The sequence below is a fragment of the Bos grunniens genome, chromosome 14, assembly GCF_055505025.1.
Source record: "Bos grunniens cultivar Pamir isolate PY7600 chromosome 14, Bosgru_T2T1.0, whole genome shotgun sequence".
NCBI classification, from domain to species: Eukaryota; Metazoa; Chordata; class Mammalia; order Artiodactyla; family Bovidae; genus Bos; species Bos grunniens.
The window spans coordinates 30,275,215-30,295,069 of NC_141178.1; the positions used below are offsets into that span (position 1 = coordinate 30,275,215).

General features: G+C 33.9%; 1 protein-coding gene across 3 annotated transcripts in view; it reads right to left on the bottom strand.

The window, feature by feature from the left end:
- Positions 1 to 19,855, bottom strand: part of CSMD3 (CUB and Sushi multiple domains 3) — a 1,478,779-nt gene that overhangs the window by 190,539 nt on the left and 1,268,385 nt on the right. For 2 of the 3 annotated variants that reach the window (XM_086335395.1, XM_086335397.1), the window contains 3 exons: positions 12,353 to 12,466; positions 11,759 to 11,854; positions 9,991 to 10,194 (listed from right to left, as the gene is read on the bottom strand). In XM_086335395.1, coding sequence (XP_086191521.1) covers positions 9,991 to 10,194; positions 11,759 to 11,854; positions 12,353 to 12,466 — 414 coding nt within the window. The remainder of the gene's footprint in view (positions 1 to 9,990; positions 10,195 to 11,758; positions 11,855 to 12,352; positions 12,467 to 19,855) is intronic. The other variant, XM_086335396.1, reaches the window with a different exon arrangement.

Below are 19,855 nucleotides of genomic sequence, written 5' to 3' on the forward strand. Positions count from 1 at the left end.
TATTGCTTCTATACCACCCCCATCCCTTACATTAGCCACAGTGATTTTCCAGAAACTGAGATCGTATCTTCTATAGGTCAGTGAATTTCCACAACTTAGAAAAATTCTAATTGTTCCAGCCTTTGAGGCACTCTATGACTTGGCCTCTGCTCTGCCTCTCCCAATTCTTCTGTCATTTTTGCCATCATTCACTCTTTTCTTGACACCTGAGATTATTGTTGTGGCTTGCTTACCTCTTTGACTTTCATATATCCCACCCCTCTTCATTCATCTCATTTGGATTTAAAACAGCAGCATGCTCTGGATGTCTTCCTCTAACCTCCAGCCTCTGCTCTCTTTTGCTCCATAGCATTTACCATTATCTGAAATAAAAGTAAACTCCCTAAGGGCAGAGACCTTATCCTCTTATTCAGAGCTATGTGGCCAGTGCCTAGAATAGTGCCTGGCACTTTGTTGTTATTGTTCAGACGCTAAGTCGTGTCAGACTCTTTGCAACTCTGTGCACTGCAGCATGCCAGGCTTCCCTGTCCTTCGTTATCTCCCGGAGTATGCTCAAACTCATGCCCTTTGAGTCAGTGATGCTATCCAATCATCTCATCCTCTTCGTCCCCTTCTCCTCCTGTCTCCCATCTTTCCCAGGATCAGGGTCTTTTCCAATGAGTCGACTCTTCACATCAGGTGACCCAAGTATTGGGGTTCCAGTTGTTCCAATGAATATTCAGGGTTGATTTCCTTTAGGATTGACTGGTTTGATTTCCTGGCTGTCCAAGGGACTCTCAAGAGTTTTCTCCAGCACCACAGTTTGAAAGCATCAATTCTTTGGTACTCATTCTTTTTTATGGTCTATCCATATATGACTACTGCAAAAACCATACCTCAGAGTATACGGACTTCGTCTCTGCTTTTTAATACACTGTCTAGGTTTGTCATAGCTTTCCTTCCAAGGAGGAAGCATCTTTTAATTTCATGGCTGCAGTCATCATCATGTGATTTTGGAGCCCAAGAAAATAAAGTCTGTGACTGCTTCTACATTTTTTCTCAACTTTTAGCCATGAAGTGATGGCACCGGATGCCATGATTTTAGTTTTTTGAATGTTAAGTTTAAAGCCAGTTTTTTCACTCTTCTCTTTCACTATCATCAGAAGACTCTTTAGCTCCTCTTACCTTTCTGCCACTAGAATGGTATCTTCTGTATGTTTGGGCTTCTTTAGTGGCTCTGAAGTAAACAATCTGCCTGCAATGCAGGAGACCTGGGTTTGATCCCTGGGTTGGTAAGATCCCCTGGAGAAGCGCATGGCAACCCACTTCAGTATTCTTGCCTGGAGAATCTCCATGGACAGAGAAACCTGGCGGGTTACAGTCCATGGGGTTGCACAGAGTTGGAATGCTTGAGGTTGTTGATAGCTCTCCTAGCAATCTTGATTTCAACTTGTGATTCATCTAACCCAGCATTTGCATGATGTACTCTGCATATAAGTTAAATAAGCAGGGTGACAATATATAACCTTGATATACTCCATTCCCAATTTTGAACCACTCAGTTGTTCCATGTCTGGTCTCAACTGTTGCTTCTTGACTTGCATACAGGTTTCTCAGGAGACAGGTAAGGTGGTCTGGCATTCTCAACTTGAAGAATTGTCCACAGTTGGCTGTTATCCACAGTCAAAGACTTTAGTGTAGTCAAGGAAGCAGATATTTATCCGGAATTCTGTTTCTTTCTCTATGATCCAACAAATGTTAGCAATTTGATCTCTGGTTCTTTGCCCTTTTCTAAACCCAGCTTGTACATCTGGAAATTCTCAGTTCATGTGCTGCTGAAGCCTAGCTTGAAGGATTTTGAGCACTGTTGGCTAGCATGTGAAATGAGTGCAATTGCAGAGTAGTTGAACATTCTTTGTCATTGTCCTTTTTTGGGATTGGAATGAAAACTAACTTTTTCCAGTCCTGTGGTCACGTTGAGTTTTCCAAGTTTGGACATATTGAGTGCAGCACTTTAACAGCATCATCTTTTAAATATTTAAATAGGTCACCTGGAATTCTATCACCACTAGCTTGGTTTGTAGTAATGCTTCCTAAGGCCCACTTGACATTATACTCCACGATGTCTGACTCTAGGTGAGTGACCACATTATCATGTTTATCCAAGTCATTAAGACCTTTTTTGTACAGTTCTTCTGTGTATTCTTGCTACCTCTTCTTAATCTCTTTTGCTTCTGTTAAGTCCTTATGATTTCTGCCCTTTATTGTACCCATCCTTATATGAAATATTCCCTTGATATCTCCAATTTTCTTGAAAAGATCTCTCTAATACTTGGTAAACTAAATAAATGCTTGTTAAATAAATTACTGAGTGACTGCCTAACTGCATAAATCTTATGATTATGTAAAGTTACTCTTTACCATTCCTGTATCATTCGTTTCTACTAGTATTTTTCTAAAGAAGCCATATTTAATTCTACTTCACTTGTTTTTATTTTTCCCAAGAAAATACATTATAAGTGTGTTCCCAGATGTGCATTACCACACAATAATGTTTTACAAAGTTTTATATCCTTTTATATTACTTTTCCTAGTATTTCTTTTCTATTTTAAAAAGAATGTATTGTATATTTTTAATATCTTCTAATCAGTATTATTCAATAGAACATACAGATTAAGAAAACAGATTTTAGAATCAAGCAGCTTGAGTACAAATATTAATTCTTTTTTTTTGTCTCTAAACCATAGGGGTTTCACTATCTATATATAAAAGAGAGAATATTCTTATCTACCTCCTGGTGTTGGTGTCAATATTAAATGAGATAATGCTTAATAGCACTTCATACAAATAGTAGTCAGTGCTATTCATTATTACATTTAATAACTTTTTCATGATTGAATGGATGAGTGAATCAATGAATGAAGATTCAGATACTATATGTATTTCTTCATCTGTTTCTTTCCACTGAAAAAAGACAGTGTGGACAAGTGTTGCCATGGATCCAATATAAGTAAAAATAGTTCTTTCTGGGTTGCTAAAGGACTTGAAAAAAACAAAGCTTGATAAGAGTGATGGGATAAGCAGCTAATTAAACACTTCTTCCGAAGGGAGTTAAGTGGCATGTTCAGGAGCTTTTCAAAAGATACCTCCCACTAACAGAAATACTTATGCCTAAGGCCATATATTGTCAGAGCTATTAGTGGCTACAGGGGCTTTTTCAAATCACAGAATCTCAGAGAGAAGAGAATTTTGGGTTTTCACAGAGACTAAAAATTTTAAGAAATCTGAAGTGTAGTAAGGTCAAATTTAGAAGATAAAGTTCAGTCTTCAGCAAGTTTATCAAGTTTACCTCTGAAAGTCCAACATTCTTATAAAAACATTATTGTGCTTTATAATTTACCTAAGAACTACTTGATGACACAGATTTGCACAAGAATATTGAATATTGTTTTCTTATACAGGTTAGTTAAATTTGTGAATTACCTAATTCAGTATCTGACCATTTTAACTATAAGTACAATTTGCATATCATGTCTAATGGGGCTGCTTTCGAGACAACCATTTAATTTCAATATATCAACATTTTCTAAAAAATTAATGAACATTTTATCTAGTTCTACTTTGACAGAAAAAAAAAATAAAAGTGTTGATAGCAGTAATAAGAACTGTGAAACTCAAACAATTATATTTGAGATGGAATTCACTAGAAATGTAGGTCACTGCTTTTATTTGGTTTCAATTGTTGGATGCTCATTTGGCCTAAGCTATCAACTGAGTATTCATTGAACCAGTGAAGGGAAGGGAAATAAAATCATTATGTATAATACTCTGTAATAGATTAATAAACATTATAATTAAACTGTAAAATACAGAGAATTTGTTCTTTCTCAGAATAAAATTACCTATACACTATGAAAATCTACTGTGTATGTTTTACCTATGCCTCCTTCTATGGATTCTCAAGTGTCTTGTAGTTTCAAGATGGCTTGTAAAGGTCTAAGCAAGCAAACTGAGCAAGAATATCACCATGCAGTGAAAGCCTGAGGTTGCAAAAGCATAGGTCCTGGACTTGCGAAGTTGGTCAGTTGTTCTATCTCTCTAAAAATTTATGAAATTATAAAACTTATCTGCTAAAATCCATTCATTGAACAAATGTTTATTGAAAACCTCTTGTATGCCACATCCTCTTTTGGTTGAGCAAAAAATAGAATATAGTGACAGGAAGAGGAGGGCAAGAAAGATTAGAGAAGCATCCTGCTGCTGCTGCTAAGTCGCTTCAGTCGTATCCAACTCTGTGTGACCCCACAGATGGCAGCCCACCAGGTTCCTCTGTCCCTGGGATTCTCCAGGCAAGAATACTGGAGTGGGTTACCATTTCCTTCTCCAGTGCATGAAAGTGAAACGTGATAGTGAAGTTGCTCAGTCGTGTCTGACTCTTAGCAACCCCATGGACTGCAGCCTACCAGGCTCCTCCATCCACGGGATTTTCCAGGTAAAAGTACTAGAGTGGGTTTCCATTGCCTTCTCCAGAGAAGCATCCTAACTATATATAATCTGGTGAATGGTTGTTGCTTAAAAACAAACAAACAAACAAACAAAAACAGAATAAAGATATAAAGAACAAATGGAGGATGAGTAGAAGAAAATTACTTTAGATAGGATGGTCAAGGAAGATATTCAGGTGAAAACTGAAATGAAGCAATGCAGTAAGCCCAAAAGGTATCTTGGGGATGATTTTCCAAGGATAAAAAATAGAAAGCTCAAAGACTTTGAAGCAGTTAGAATTTTATCCAAATAACAGAAACTGAAGTGAAGTCGCTCAGTCATGTCCGACTCTTTGCGACCCCATGGACAGTAGTCCATGGGATTTTCCAGGCAAGAATACTGGAGTGGGTTGATGAACACAAATTACAGATAATTCTTTAATATCAACCTAAGATAACTCTGCATTTGACTCATATTTGAATTAAGACACCAAGCCTTCTCTTTTTCTGAATTTTTGAATACTTAAAGACATTATCATTTTTATTCATAACATTTAAAACTAAAAAATTTATAGCTAAAAATAGAAATGCAAAGTATATTTTCATTTACGTAAAGACTAGCAGTGGGATCAAATGGTAAAACCTAAAGTGAGCTATCATCCAACTGTCATTTAGAATCTAGTTCTTGTCTCATACAAATCCCATTCAGTTTTCTGGATTTATACCTCTTCTACAAAGTATACATTACTTTTTTAAGTGATATAAAGTAATATGCCCTTTTCGTGTTATCTTGTCAGGAAACAGAAGCCATCTGATAAAATTTTCTATCTCTGAGTATGCGCTTTCAAACCAATGCAACATAAAAAGTAGTGTGTTTTATGTTTAAACACCCACCATAGATGCACTCTCATGTTTCTCAAAAAGCCCAGGTATCTAGAGAGAAATGGACTTTTGACAGAGAGTATGTAATGGCTCCTGAGTCCCTCATCTTTTCGCCTTAAAAGTAAAAAGTGAGGCTGAATGCATCTAGGCTAGGGATGACAGACTGTTAGCATTTACTCCTGATGTTGCATGTCAGCCATGGCAAGGTCTCAAAGACTTTCAAAGGCTTTAATGCTTGGTAGAAGCTTCTGCACTTGTTGAAATGAATTTATAGTCAAATGGCCTGATCTTGTTCTTTACATGGATTCTTATTTCTTATGGCAAAAACACCAAGATTCATCAACTGACACATTTGACATATGGAAAAGCTTTGCGATAATCATGTAGAATAGGGGTTTTCTTCTGCTTTAAACAAAAATGTTTACAGTGTACAGTTCTTTTTCTCTGTTTTCCGTCACATAGAATATTTTATTTTTTTCTTATTTCCCTCTCCTCTTCCTAAACTATTGTTACATTTTTTTTTCTTCCTTCTTTAATTTCAGCTCATTTCTCCCTTTTATCTCTTTCCTCTTTCTAACATTATCATCATACCTTCATGGACAAAATAAAATATAATATTTTGGATAATGTAATGTTCAAACTTTGATTAAACATATATTTTTCAACCAATTAGAATAATGGTAATCATTATTTTAATTTCAAGTTTATTTTTTATTTTAGACAAACACTGAAACCAAAGAAAATCATGAATATATGTCTATTGTTATAAGTCTGCTCCTTTTAAATCAACTGCCCTTAAATTTATAAATTGATGGAAAGAAATTTCACAACCCCTAAATAGAATATTCTAATAATTACTATTATCCTCAAGAAAATTGTCATTATATTTCCCTAAAGCCTTTCTGAAAATTTTTAAGTGAGAAAGAAAATCTCGCTTTTAAGGAACTAAATTATCAGAATTAGAAAAACTAATAGAAGCCCATGCTTTTAGACCTTTCCAAGATGCAAAAATCTTCAGCAGAAGATAATCTTTACATATAATAATTTTAAAGTGTTATTAAAACTACATATCAACAGATTAAAATCAATAATATCAAATCCTTTATGAATACTACATAGAAGTTCTTTATTTGAGATCCAATACTTTTAGAATTGAAGTTGTATGTTCTGACTTTATGGTGGAGAATTTGGAAAGCACAAAAACAACTTAATTTTTGAGTACTTACGTGAGTCCAAGAACTTTGCCAAGGCTTTAAAATATGTAATAGTCACAATAAATCTATAACTTCCCTGTTTTCTTGATATGGGAATTGAGAATCAGAGATTATGCAAAAATTTTCAGACTCATGTAGTAATTCACCACAATTTAGTGTTAAAGTCAAAGCCTATTACTACCCAAGACTCAATTGACCCTTATACTGAGAATCTACTACAGCTCCCAGTTATGAAGACTTTATTCAGTTTTTTATGATTTCTTACAATTTTTTTTCTATTAATTAGGACACTTTTGTGCATATGTTGGTTCTTTGAACACTCTAAATGGACAAATGAATGTTTTCAATAATATTTAAAGATTAATGAGCTAGTTTATGCCTTTCCATAAGTCTCTTTATCAATCTGCTTTTATAATTGTCTTGAGGGAATTTTCATAATATATATGAAATGAAAGGAAGACAGCTACTCATTCATTATCTTCCATTGTATGGTATTAATATTTTCTATCACCATGTACATAAAGAAACTAAAAGTTACAGAGAAATGATATAAATAATTACTGAGAAAAGTGAGGCAGAAATAATGATTGATTCCTGATATTTAGAAAGCAATATTTAAAAATCCACTGTAAGGCTAAAGAGATTTATTATCTTTTGTCTTCCTTCAATTATTAAACTGAATTGGAGCAATGTAATTTCTGATTTATGCATATTGTATGACTAATTTTGGCCTAGACATAAAGGAACATTTCTCTCAGCTCATAATCTTTTAGGATAATTAATTTATTCACATTTTATAAGGCTATGAACTCAACATATAGTGTGGTCATAAGGAAGAGCATTATCTATTTTCTCTTATGAGAGTAGAAAAGTATATAAAGATCTTTTTGTCCCATTAACCATAGCTCTATGCTAGGTGCAAAAGAGGAGAGACATTAAGTGCAAATGATTTCTTCTCCTTTGCTTGCTGATTGTCAAAAATATACTTTAACAGGTTAAGAAATTCCACATTATAAAAAAGATATAGAATTTGAATTAGGAAATTAGCTTATCAGTCAAAACAAAAAGGAAAAAACTTTTCTATCATGCACATTGAAGTATGGAATCAGAAAATATTTTCAAATCCTGCTCCTATGGTACTACTTATTAGGCTGTGTCCCTTTTAAAGAAAACTGTTTTACCTCTCTAAGACTCAGTTTATTCATCTGTAAATTCTGAGAGTAACTTCTCCATAGGTTTGCTGTAAGAAGTTAATTAAATATGTGTTTATTGCTAAATTATTCAGAATGAAACCTGGCAAATGGGAAGTGTTAAATCATACTAGAAACTGGTTATTTAGTTGAAAGAGAAGAAAGTTGAGGAGTCGTTTATAGCTTTCCAGTGTTTAAAATTACTTTCTGTATGTGGTTTTCAACAAATAAAAGAAAAATAAAAGAACAGTTCCCATTCCATTTACTGTATAAGGAAGAATTAGATTTTTTGTTGTAAGAAAAATACTCTGTGAAATATGCAAGATATATTTGTTTGAGGGATATCACCATATCAAGTTCCTATAGAAACTTAGATCCTACATTTTTGTTTATGATAGGCCCAATTTGTACCACTCCGTTTTATTTTTTTAATTTATGATAATCCTAATTCGCACATTTCCCAAGCACAAATATTAATGATGTTCTCATTTGAATGGTAAAAGATTTAAAGCAGTTTTGTCCTATATGCAGTATGTGTTATATAAATGCATATCACCAAACTTTATCTTTACTCCTTCCTCAGTAGAAATGAGTGTAACTTCCATATCATTTCAATTAAAATCTGTTTAAAATACATTATTCTAATTAAGTATGAACTAACATTACATTAATCTCTGTTAAAATATGGTAAAATATGTTTTTAAATGTTAAAAATAAAAACTACTTAAAATTTCTTTTCAGGTATGGCAGGATGTGTTATTAAAAATAGATTTTATATATTTATAAATGTACATGCTATATTGTTTATATATACACGCATATCTTCTCTATCACAAAGTAGGGAATTGAGATTATTAAAATAAAAACAAAATTTTACTTATCTTTTATTTAAAAAAAACCTTCCTCTCATTTTCCAAATCTCATGCTAATAAAACTTTAATGAGGAAGAACTCATTAGAATTATTTCTTAACCTGAGATTAAGCTTTACTACTCTTCTTTTAGTTTTACAATATGTAATTAAAAAACTTAATTTCCAGACATGCTCTTAGAACAGAGAAGAAAGCAACTTCACTACAGTCTACATTTTCAACATCCATGGAATTCTACAGGATCCAAAAGTCATTGTAATGATCCTGAAATATGATAAGATTCTAAACTATTGATATTTTTATTGTTTAGAAAATGTTTTAACTGCTTCAAATAACTTAGCAGAGCTAAGTTTATAAAGCTTGCATTTTGTTTATCAATATAAACTGTATATGTGTGTTGTGTGCTCAGTCCTCAGTCATATCTGATTTAACCCCATGGACTGTAGTCTGCCAGGCATATCTGTCCATGGGATTTTAAAGGTGGGAAGAGGGGACTGGGTTGCCATTTCCTTCTCCAGACGGTCTTCTTGACTCAGGGTTCAAACCCACATCTCTTATGTCTCCTGAATTGGCAGATGGTTCTTGACCACTAGTGCCACCTCAGAGGCCCTGGATATAACATTACAAAAATAGTTTCAAATAATGAGATTTGACTAATCCTATTGCCATCTACCCATTTAAAGTTTTTCCACTTATATCTGTGAAAGACTGGGAAATTTTCTTATTTTATATTTTTATAACATATATATAACTTAAATGGGGCTTCTCTGGTGGCTCTGTGGAAAAGAGATGCAGGTTCAATCCCTGAGAAAATCCCAGGGAAAATCCCCTGGAGGAGAGCATGGCAACCCACTCCAGTGTTATTGCTTGGAGAGCTTCCTGGACAGAGGAGCCTGGTGGGCTATGGTCCATGAGATCTCAAAGAGTCAGTATAACTTAAGTGACTAAGCATGCATGCACGTAACTAACAGAGAAAAGGAAACAAAAAATGTATTAATGTGTATTTTCTAATTTCTTTGCTGACAAAAAATATGCAGAAAAATCAATCTCTGTGATCTTTAAAAGATAAGTAAATTCCTTATATGTTGGCATAGACATCTTTGCATAAATTTTAAAAATGAAAAGTGTTTATTTTAAAGGATGGTGATGTCTAATAATGCCATATTAATAGCATTCCAATTCTGTGTTATTGGAAATATGTATGTATATTTTCATTGATTACATCACACCTCAATTGCATCAAATAGCCACTGTAATTTCCATACTTAGATACATCATAACAAATAAAGTATTAAATATTGACAGATGTAAGATAACTAATTTTGATATACAATATGTACAACATGAAACATACAAATTTATAAACTTACCAATACAGGTAGGTAAGGAATCATTCCATTGGGCCAAAGAATTCGGCACTGTATCACACCTAATTGCAATGGATCCATGGAGAATATATCCTGGGTTACATTCAAAAAGAACCAATGAACCAACTGCAAATTCATTGCCAATCCTTCTTCCAAACCTTGGTTCAGGTACAGAACTGCATTGTGTGGAACTTGTTCTAGGAACAGCTGCGTACAAATAATTGTGGATTTTAATTTCATGTTTGGTAGAGAAATATAGGTTTCAAAATGTGACTATACAAACAGATTTCAGAGAAATCTTCACTAACTCGAACTTCAGGTAACAATTTGAACATATTTATAAAAGTTTAAAATTTCATACATGATGAAATGAATAAATTCAAAATGAATAAATATTGCTATTGTCATTAAGATTTTTTCTTTAAAAACATTTTTATTTTGGATTCTTTAAACAATATCAGTTACTTTCTGTTTTTTGTTTTACCATACTTTTATAAATATAACAATGTAGCATGAGCAAAGATATTTCAATTTAAGGAATGGTAACAGATACATTTTTTTTTTCTTTTTAAATTGGAATGCCAAGCATACAAAAAGCAGATGTCAGGTTATGTAAAGCAATGCCAATTTTTTAACACTATTTGCTCCCTAAAAACACAGATTTTAAAAAAGCAAAAACACTTGATTAATTTCACAACATATTCATAAACTTAGTTGTTCAAAACATGTTTGCTATTGATGAAGACAATATGTTCAGGCTAAGCAGAATAGAAGTCAGACAGATTAACAACAATAGAAACTTTAATAACCATACAATATCAAATTTGAAATTCCTTTTAGGTATGTTCTTCAATTGTGACTTTTTTAAAGATAGAATGATAACAGGATGTTTTTTCTTTTTAAAACACATACAGATGGGATTAAGGAGTTTGACAATAGTCCAAAAAATGATAAGATGAATTCCAAATAGATTCCTCTTATGTCACTTGAGTGAAAATAATTTCATTTGTTAGAGTGCCTTTTAAAAATCATAATACCACGCATTGTTACAGAGGGACTATTATTAAGAATGAAAGTGTAATATTATAGCCAATATTATAATTAGAATAAGAGGGTTTAATAAGAATATCAAATCACAAGTGCTTATAAATTTATTTGGAATAAAGTTCAAGATACATTTGAGAATAACTACATTGATCATATATAATTCAAATAAAATATTCAGAAGATAGCTCTTAATTTAGTTTTATATAATGTGGAAGTTTGTCTATTATAAGTGACAGAAAAACTATGTAAACTAATTTTGAATTGTGCAAAAATATTTAATAATCATGAAGAAAGTTTGAATTCTCCTAAGAGAATGAGAAACTACAATTTTAGAATGGAGTAATGATTTCCTTGGCATGTCTAAGTACATCAGCACAAAAGGTTTGTACATTCTTAGAGTGCTAGACTATAAGGAAATAGAATATGTAGAGTGAAGCATTGTCAAAAAAAAAAGATGTTTTAAAAACAGTATGTTAAAAACAAGGAAAAGCATGAAATTTGCTTGAGAATGATGATGGAAGCAATAGATTTTTTTTACTTTGGTAAAAGTAATAATACTTTAATAATGGGGAAGGGGAAAATGCAAAACAATTTTTTTTTTTTAAAGCACACAACTTTTATCTGTCCTTTATGGTTATGAGGCTCTCATCATTCAACAATTCTGAACATAGCATGGAAACTGATTACATTCCTTAGTGTGTTTCTATGCTACAGGGTCACTTACCTTGATAAACAAAGTGAAATCCCTTAGCTGTTATTGGTCCAATTGAAGTAAATCGAATTGTGATCTGATTACCTGAACTCAGTGGAAGTGATTCTCCTACTCAACAAAACAAACACTAAGATATCATAAATAATTTCATTCAGTAAACCTAACAAATTATACTAATTTACACTGTCATTTGAAAACATCAATCTATGCTCTATTAAATTACTTTAATATATTCTACCACTGACAATATATTATTTTGGGATCAGCTTCAATTGCAACCTTTTCTTTTCTTTTACTGGAAGGCTTTTATTACATTTTGATAATATTGCCTCATTTTGTAAAGAATCTTTAAATATTACATCAAACACCATGGACAAAGTGACTAAATACTATATTTACTTGATTACAATCCCAGAAAATGGTTATATTTTTATCAAGAGTCTGAATTACTGTTGCGTTTCTATTCTTTTTAAAAAAAGTAATGACTTTATGTTCAGTTTACTTTATTTCTAATATGGATGATATAAATCTCAACTTTCACTACATTACCAATCAAAGTCAGTCTTTTATCAATAACTGATGCATGGCAGTTCTAGTAAAGGATACCTGAATGGGATCCTGAGAGGGAAGATAACAGAGAAGATTGCTGAGTTGGCCCATCATACACCTCAACAACATCGTGGAGTGATGTCTGGAAAAATACAAACTGGCCAAACACCACTGATCAACAGGAACCAGGAGAAGCAAACAAATCACCAATCATCCAAAAATGAAAACAAAAAACAAACAAACAAAAAAAATAGAAAGAGGAGGAGAGAGAGAACAAAGTATTACAATATAATAGTCATCTTTTTTTTTCTATCTTTAAAAGAGGATGTGTGCCAATTGGTTGATATGCCTAACACATGTACTTCAGGTCATAAAAGTAATGAACATGACCTAAATGCAATAAAATTTTAAGAAGATTGCTTTTAAAGTAAATTAAATGGGCATAACTTTTAATTTAGCTCAGAAATCATAAGTTTGGTAATTAATAATGTATAATAACTACTTTTTAATTTTTCCATTGGTAGTTTGATTGTTTTCACTTTGCGACTCTCTTCTCTTTTTCTAATTTTTTTTTCCTCTTTTAGATGAGATAGACAAAGTTTTAGTTTAGGGGATTCAGTTTAGATTGCTTTTAAAATGCTATTCCATTATAAGTAATAGTGTTTAGAAAAATATAGCAAGATACTTCTAAGGTACAGTGTTTAATCCACATTCTAAATTGAAAATGATCCCTAAAAAATTATTGTTCTTCTGCCAAAATAAGGACATAGTATTTATCATTTCTTGGCAATTAAGATATTTTAATTAAGATATACAATTTTACAAAATTATTGCTTGTTTGTGGTAAGTACAGATCTGACACACTTACCAATAGTTTTATATATGCCTCCTTTTTACTTCATTTTGTACTTTTCCTTTAATAATATATTAACTTTACATGCTGAAAATAATTAAACTATAACTTAAAAGAAGGAACCTGTTACAGAGTAGAAATCAACTAGTGTTTTGTGTCTTAAAAAAGGGAAATAGGTAATAAAATTCATACGTAAAACATTTCATGGATAGAAAAATTGAGGGGTCTAAAAAGAGTATGATTTTTTTAACATTTAATAATGTAAAAGCAAGGCAGCTTTTATAAATTCAAAATCATATATTGTAATTAAACTTACATTGAACAAATATTTATAAAGTTCTTCATATTTTACCCCTTAAATCGAGGTTATGGTTACCCTACAGTGGTAATATGAATGCAGGCTTATTCATTTGAAACACACTGAGTTTTGCATATGAACCCACACACATGATACTGTAAACAAAGCCACATGTCTTTATTTTTGGCTTACTAAAATAAGCTGGTGATCTCAGTCCAGTTCTTTGTGGGGTAAAATAAAATAAGCACAGATTGAGTGTTGTTACTTAGGATAATTCCTGAACTGTAGAGGGCTGAATTTCATAAGTGATCCTCCTTAAAACACTATCTCAATGTCATGGAAACAAATTTATGCTTCTATCAAATCATATACGTGTAGCCAATTATTTTAATGGTTTACAACTCTTATGAAAAAATTTCAGTTCAGATATTTTTAAAAAATTCATATTTGGGTCTACCAAATCCAAAGCTATTTCAAAAATACTCCTAAAAATATTAAGAAAGTTTTTGTTTTGTTTTTGCATTTGTTTAGATTGATGTTTGGATGATCTGATTTCAAATATATCTTGAAAAGTTTCTGTTAAAATGCAGATGTTGCCACTGTCTTTCCAAGTGCCCCTCCACCCCCTACCCCATCAAAATCAAGGTAGTCTAATCATCAGAACTTTGCTAAGTCAAGTAGGTTGTGCAACAAGACTCTTGGCAGATAACATTCTTTCTCTGTATGTTTATGGGGAGTCATTAGGGGAAAATGTCAAAATGCAACATTCTTTATCTCTGTCTCCAAAATAACTCTGTCTTCCTAAATATCTCAAATAATCCATGGCCATGCTACCCTGAACAGATCTGATCTCATCTAAATATCTCAAATAATCCAAATTTCCAAGGAAACCACTGTATTTACAAATAACATATAAAACAACTAACATACACAGTGATCCAAGATCTTTTTCTAAGGAAAAAGGGAAAAAAATACTCCCTCTTTTTTCCTCCTTGTAAGCTTCTTATTCTCAATTATTACTTTTTTACAGTAGACTATAATTTTGTGTCACCTATAAATTGAGTATGTTGAGACTATGGCTTTTAATGACATAGTCAGTAATATGACATATTTACATCATATTAAGTAAAGAAAACTACTCTTTTGAGAGATATTAGTCTGTAGTTAATGTAATTCTCTGATGAGATTGGGTAGGAGATGAGAGAGTTGAGTGTTGAATCTTTCTTTATTAAGCAATCAGTAAGCTACTTCTCTTGAACTGCAACCTTACTCTGCAGTAATACGGTCAATAGAATCTTAAAAACAGTTTTTATCAGGCAAAAACTTTGAGAGGGTACTGAATCATTATATGAAAGTGAATTTTAAGGTACATGTTGGATAAGTGTTTTGTATATGAAGACTCAAGAGCAGTTGCATAGTGATCTGATTTCCTACATAGTCTCAGGTTAACTATTGGCTTACTAAACTGAAGCATTACAATTGTGAACCAAATCTCCCTTTCTCGGTCAAAAGTATCAAGAATTAAATGGCTTCCCCTCTGTTTGCCTACTTATTCAGCCTCTAAATATCTAAATTTACTTAGTTTTCATATGTTCAGATAGCAGTAGGTCTTTTGACTCTAAAATGTTCTGAATAGCCAGCTGTACTCTTTGCAACAGCTTCCCTGGTGGGTCAGATAGTAAAGAATCTGCTGGCAATGCGGGAGACCTGGGTTTGATCCCTGGGTTGCAAAGATCCCTTGGGGAAGGAAATGGCAACCCACTTCAGTATTCTTGCCTGGAGAATCCCAAGAACAGAGCAGCCTGGTGGGCTACAGTCTATAGGATGGCAAAGAGTTGGACAAGACTGAGAAACTAACACTTTCACTTTCTTCCTTTACCCTTTGCGTATTTCAGACTAAACTAGGAAGGAAAATGTGAAAGATTTTAAGGTGGACCAAAAGGTAACTGGATGTTGTGTTTTGGTTAACAAGACATTTTCTAGCACATCATTATGTGTTACCTGTGTTTATGGGGGCTGTTGTGTAATGCAAGTTCAGTTCAGTCAGTCAGTCCTGTCCAACTCTTTGCGACCCCATGAATCGCAGTATGCCAGGCCTCCCTGTCCATCACCAACTCCCGGAGTTTACCCAAACTCATGTCCATCGAGTCGGTGATGCCATCCAGCCATCTCATCCTGTGTCCTTCCCTTCTCCTCCTGTCCCCAATCCCTCCCAGCATCAGGGTCTTTTCCAATGAGTCAACTCTTCGCATGAGGTGGCCAAAGTACTCGAGTTTCAGCCTCAGCATCAGTCCTTCCAAAGAACACCCAGGACTGATCTCCTTTAATGGACCAGTTGGATCTCCTTGCAGTCCAAGGGACTCTCAAGAGTCTTCTCCAACACCACAGTTCAAAAGCATCAATTCTTCAGAGCTCAGCTTTCTTCATAGTCCAACTCTCACATTCATGCATGACCATTGGAAAAACCATAGCTTTGAAAAGATGGACCTTTGTTGGCAAAGTAATGTCTCTGCTTTTTAATATGCTATCTAGGTTGGTCATAACTTTCCTTCCAAGGAGTAAGCGTCTTTTAATTTCATGGCTGCAATCACCATCTGCAGGGATTTTGGAGCCCCAAAAAAGCAAAGTCTGACACTGTTTCCGCTGTTTACCCATCTATTTCCCATGAAGTAATGGGACCAGATGCCATGATCTTAGTTTTCTGAATGTTGAGCTTTAAGCCAACTTTTTTACTCTCCTCTTTCACTTTCATCAAGAGGCTTTTTAGTTCCTCTTCACTTTCTGCCATATTTAATCCATTATTATCCAATGGACAGAGCAATTTTGCAAGTTTGTAAATTCATTCCAGTATTCTATTAATGTCTCTCTATCAATTCATCAATCTATTTTGCTATTTGAATTCTTTCTTGAACTGTTGTAACATTTTACTAGGTCCCTCATTAATTAATGACTTAAATACAAAATTTAACACGTTTATTTTAGGTTTGTATAGTAGTCATGACTGTGCTGTTAAAAAGTCTACAAGCAATAAATGCTGGAAAGGGTGTGGAGAAAAGGGAACCCTCTTACACTGTTGGTGGGAATGCAAACTAGTACAGCCACTATGGAGAACAGTGTGGAGATTCCTTAAAAAACTGGAAATAGAACTGCCTTATGACCCAGCAATCCCACTGCTCGGCATACACAACAAGGAAACTAGAATTGAAAGAGACATATGTACCCCAATGTTCATTGCAGCACTGTTTATAATAGCCAGGACATGGAAGCAACCTAGATGTCCATCAGCAGATGAATGGATAAGAAAGCTGTGGTACATATACACAAAGGAGTATTATTCAGCCATTAAAAAGAATTCATTTGAATCAGTTCTAATGAGGTGGATGAAACTGGAGCTGATTATACAGAGTGAAGTAAGCCAGAAAGAAAAACACCAATACAGTATACTAACGCATATATATGAAATTTAGAAAGATGGTAACGATAACCCTGTATGTGAGGCAGCAAAAGAGACACTGATGTATAGAACAGTCTTTTGGACTCTGTGGGAGAGGGCGAGGGTGGGATGATTTGGGAGAATGTCATTAAAACATGTATAATATCATATAAGAAATGAATCAGCAGTCCAGGTTTGATGCAGGATACAGGATGCTTGGGGTTGGTGCACTGGGATGACCCAGAGGGATGGTATGGGGAGGGAGATGGGGGGGGTACAGGATTGGGAACACGTGTACACCCATGGCGGATTCATGTTGATATATGGCAAAACCAATACAATATTGTAAAGTATTTAGCCTCCAATTAAAATAAATAAATTAAAAAAAGAAATATTTTTTAACACTGGTCTAGAATCTCATACCTCAACCTGATAGCTAGACGACCACTTTCCCCCTCTAAGGATACAATTAACCCCAAAAGTCTGGGCTGACTATGCGTTCTGGAATGATTAGCAACTCTCTTCTTTTTTTTAGTTTCTGACAGAGAAACAGAATTCTTTGCATCTCAGCTCTAGGCTCTTCTTTCTCTATCTCTGGGGAGTTAATGTAGATATCAAAAGCATTTTGCTCTCAAGCTATTAGAGTAGGTTATAAACACTAAGCACTTTCTTAAAGGAAACACCATTTTAAAGGAATTTTCCTTCTTTATGCATAATAAATGATAAAAAATATCTTTTACTCTTTTGTTAAAAATCCGTTTTTATAATATTATATATATATTACTGCAAGCTAGATATAGGAAGACAAGGAAGCTTAGTAAGGCAGAAATAAACACGTAAAAATAGCTACAAAGAAGCCAATGCAAATAACCTATTATTACACCTGAAACTGTTTCTGAGCCTCTTAATTTCCATATATTTTAATCCTAGAATACAGTTTATTAATTCGACTAATATTTATTGATTATATTCTATGATGTACCAGGAACTAAGTGCTGGGGTTAAAGAGAGATAGATGCAAAAAGGGTCCCTCCTTTCAGGCCTCATTAATTATATTTGTGATCATTTAGGTGGCTCCTTATCTTTAATCGATGTATGATAAGGTGTTAAATTAGCCAATTAAATTAACTATAAAGGAGAAGGCGATAGCACCCTACTCCAGCACTCTTGCTTGGAAAATCCCATGGATGGAGGAGCCTGGTGGGCCGCAGTCCATGGGGTCGCTAAGAGTTGGACAAGACTCAGTGACTTCACTTTCACTTTTCACTTTCATGCGTTGGAGTAGGAAATGGCAGCCCACTCCACTGTTCTTGCCTGGAGAATCCCAGCAACAGGGGAGCCTGGTGGGCTGCCGTCTATAGGGTTGCATAGAGTTGGACACAACTGCAGCTACTTAGCAGCAGCAGCAGCAGCATAAACCAACAAAGTTACTTTGGGTATGTCTTCCCACACAGATCATTCATATACTAATCATTTAATCTATTCTTCAAAGCAAGTCCACTACTAGCAACTTATAATGGGCAACATTTGAACCAGAGTCCCAGACTGCATTTTAAAGAAATCCATAATTTGGATTTTTAAAAATCACTTAAATAGTCCATTTAAATGACTTAAATAGAGGAAACCTCTAACTTAGATGATGTTGGTTAGGATTCTTACCTCAACTTCAAAATTTTGTCCAAGTTCATTCATTTGCTCTCCCATGAGCAAATAGACTCAAAAAGAAACCAGATACTTCGTCTATCTACTCTTGTTTGTATATGAAACAAGGTTTACTTGACATTTAATTTTTATAGTATCATATTCAACCAGGACAGACAAGCAGGGTTCTATTTAATGAGAAGGTTAACATGGTTTAAGTACTCACCAAACTTTCAAAGAGCATTTGTTTCCTATTCTCACTGAATTCTGTCCAATCCTTACTCCTTTAATCATGTTCATTTAACTTTCAGGACTTTGTCTACTCTACTTAATTTAACCATTTCAAATGTAAGCCAGTAAATAATGACAGAGGCCTCATTGGGATGGCAGAGAGAAACTCCTGAGCCTTTGTATGGCTTAATTATTAGAATATTCTGCATAGACCAACAGTCTCTCTAAAAACATTGTGGAAAACCGTACAGTGAGTGTCTAGGGTGTGACACAGCACACTACATAATTAGTGCCCAGAAGGGTGTACATTTGTTAAAATAAGAAAAAATGGAATAAAGAAGGTAAAGCTCCTTTTCCCACTAAACTCTACTCTGGAATATTACTGAAATGTTCCACCATTGCTTAAGCAAGTCAGAAACTCTTGGATGTTAGTTTTCATTTTTGTGCCATGAAAATAACACTGTACAGTGACTCACTGATTTAGCAGTTAATTAACTTTAAATGAGGATAAAAACAATCATGGACATGGTTACTGTTATTCAGTATCAGGATTGGAGTTGTTGAGTTAAAAAATGAAAACTGAGTTCATGCAAATAAAGAAGGGTTTCATTTTGTTTTGCCAAATGTGTTATTCTCTGAGAAGGGAATAGTCACAGAGCTTTCCAATGTATTGCTAGTGTAAGAAGGGAAAAACTCAGAGTGAGACTGAGCCAGGACTAAGGGAGCTGATCTAAGCACTTCAGGAAAAGGTGGTGAATAGTTAAAATGTCTAAGAGGTTGTGATAAATTTAAGTCCGATTCAAACTTGCTTTGAGGTATAAGGGTTCTAATTTATTTGGTAGAGGAAGGTGGGTTAGTAGGTCTTTCTTGGCAGTGGTAGTTCTAGTGGTCAGATGGGTAGTGCCTTATTAATTATTAATTATGATGCCAAGGTACACAGTATCTTTGCTCCTTGACAGAACAGATAAAGCTGCTTAAAGACCATCAGCATCTGCAGCTTAGCAGATTTAGAAGGACTAACGTTTTCAAATAAGCAATCTATTGGTCTGAAATGCCTCAATTAGGGCATTTCAGTAAACTGTCTAATGAAGAGTTAGGGATTCT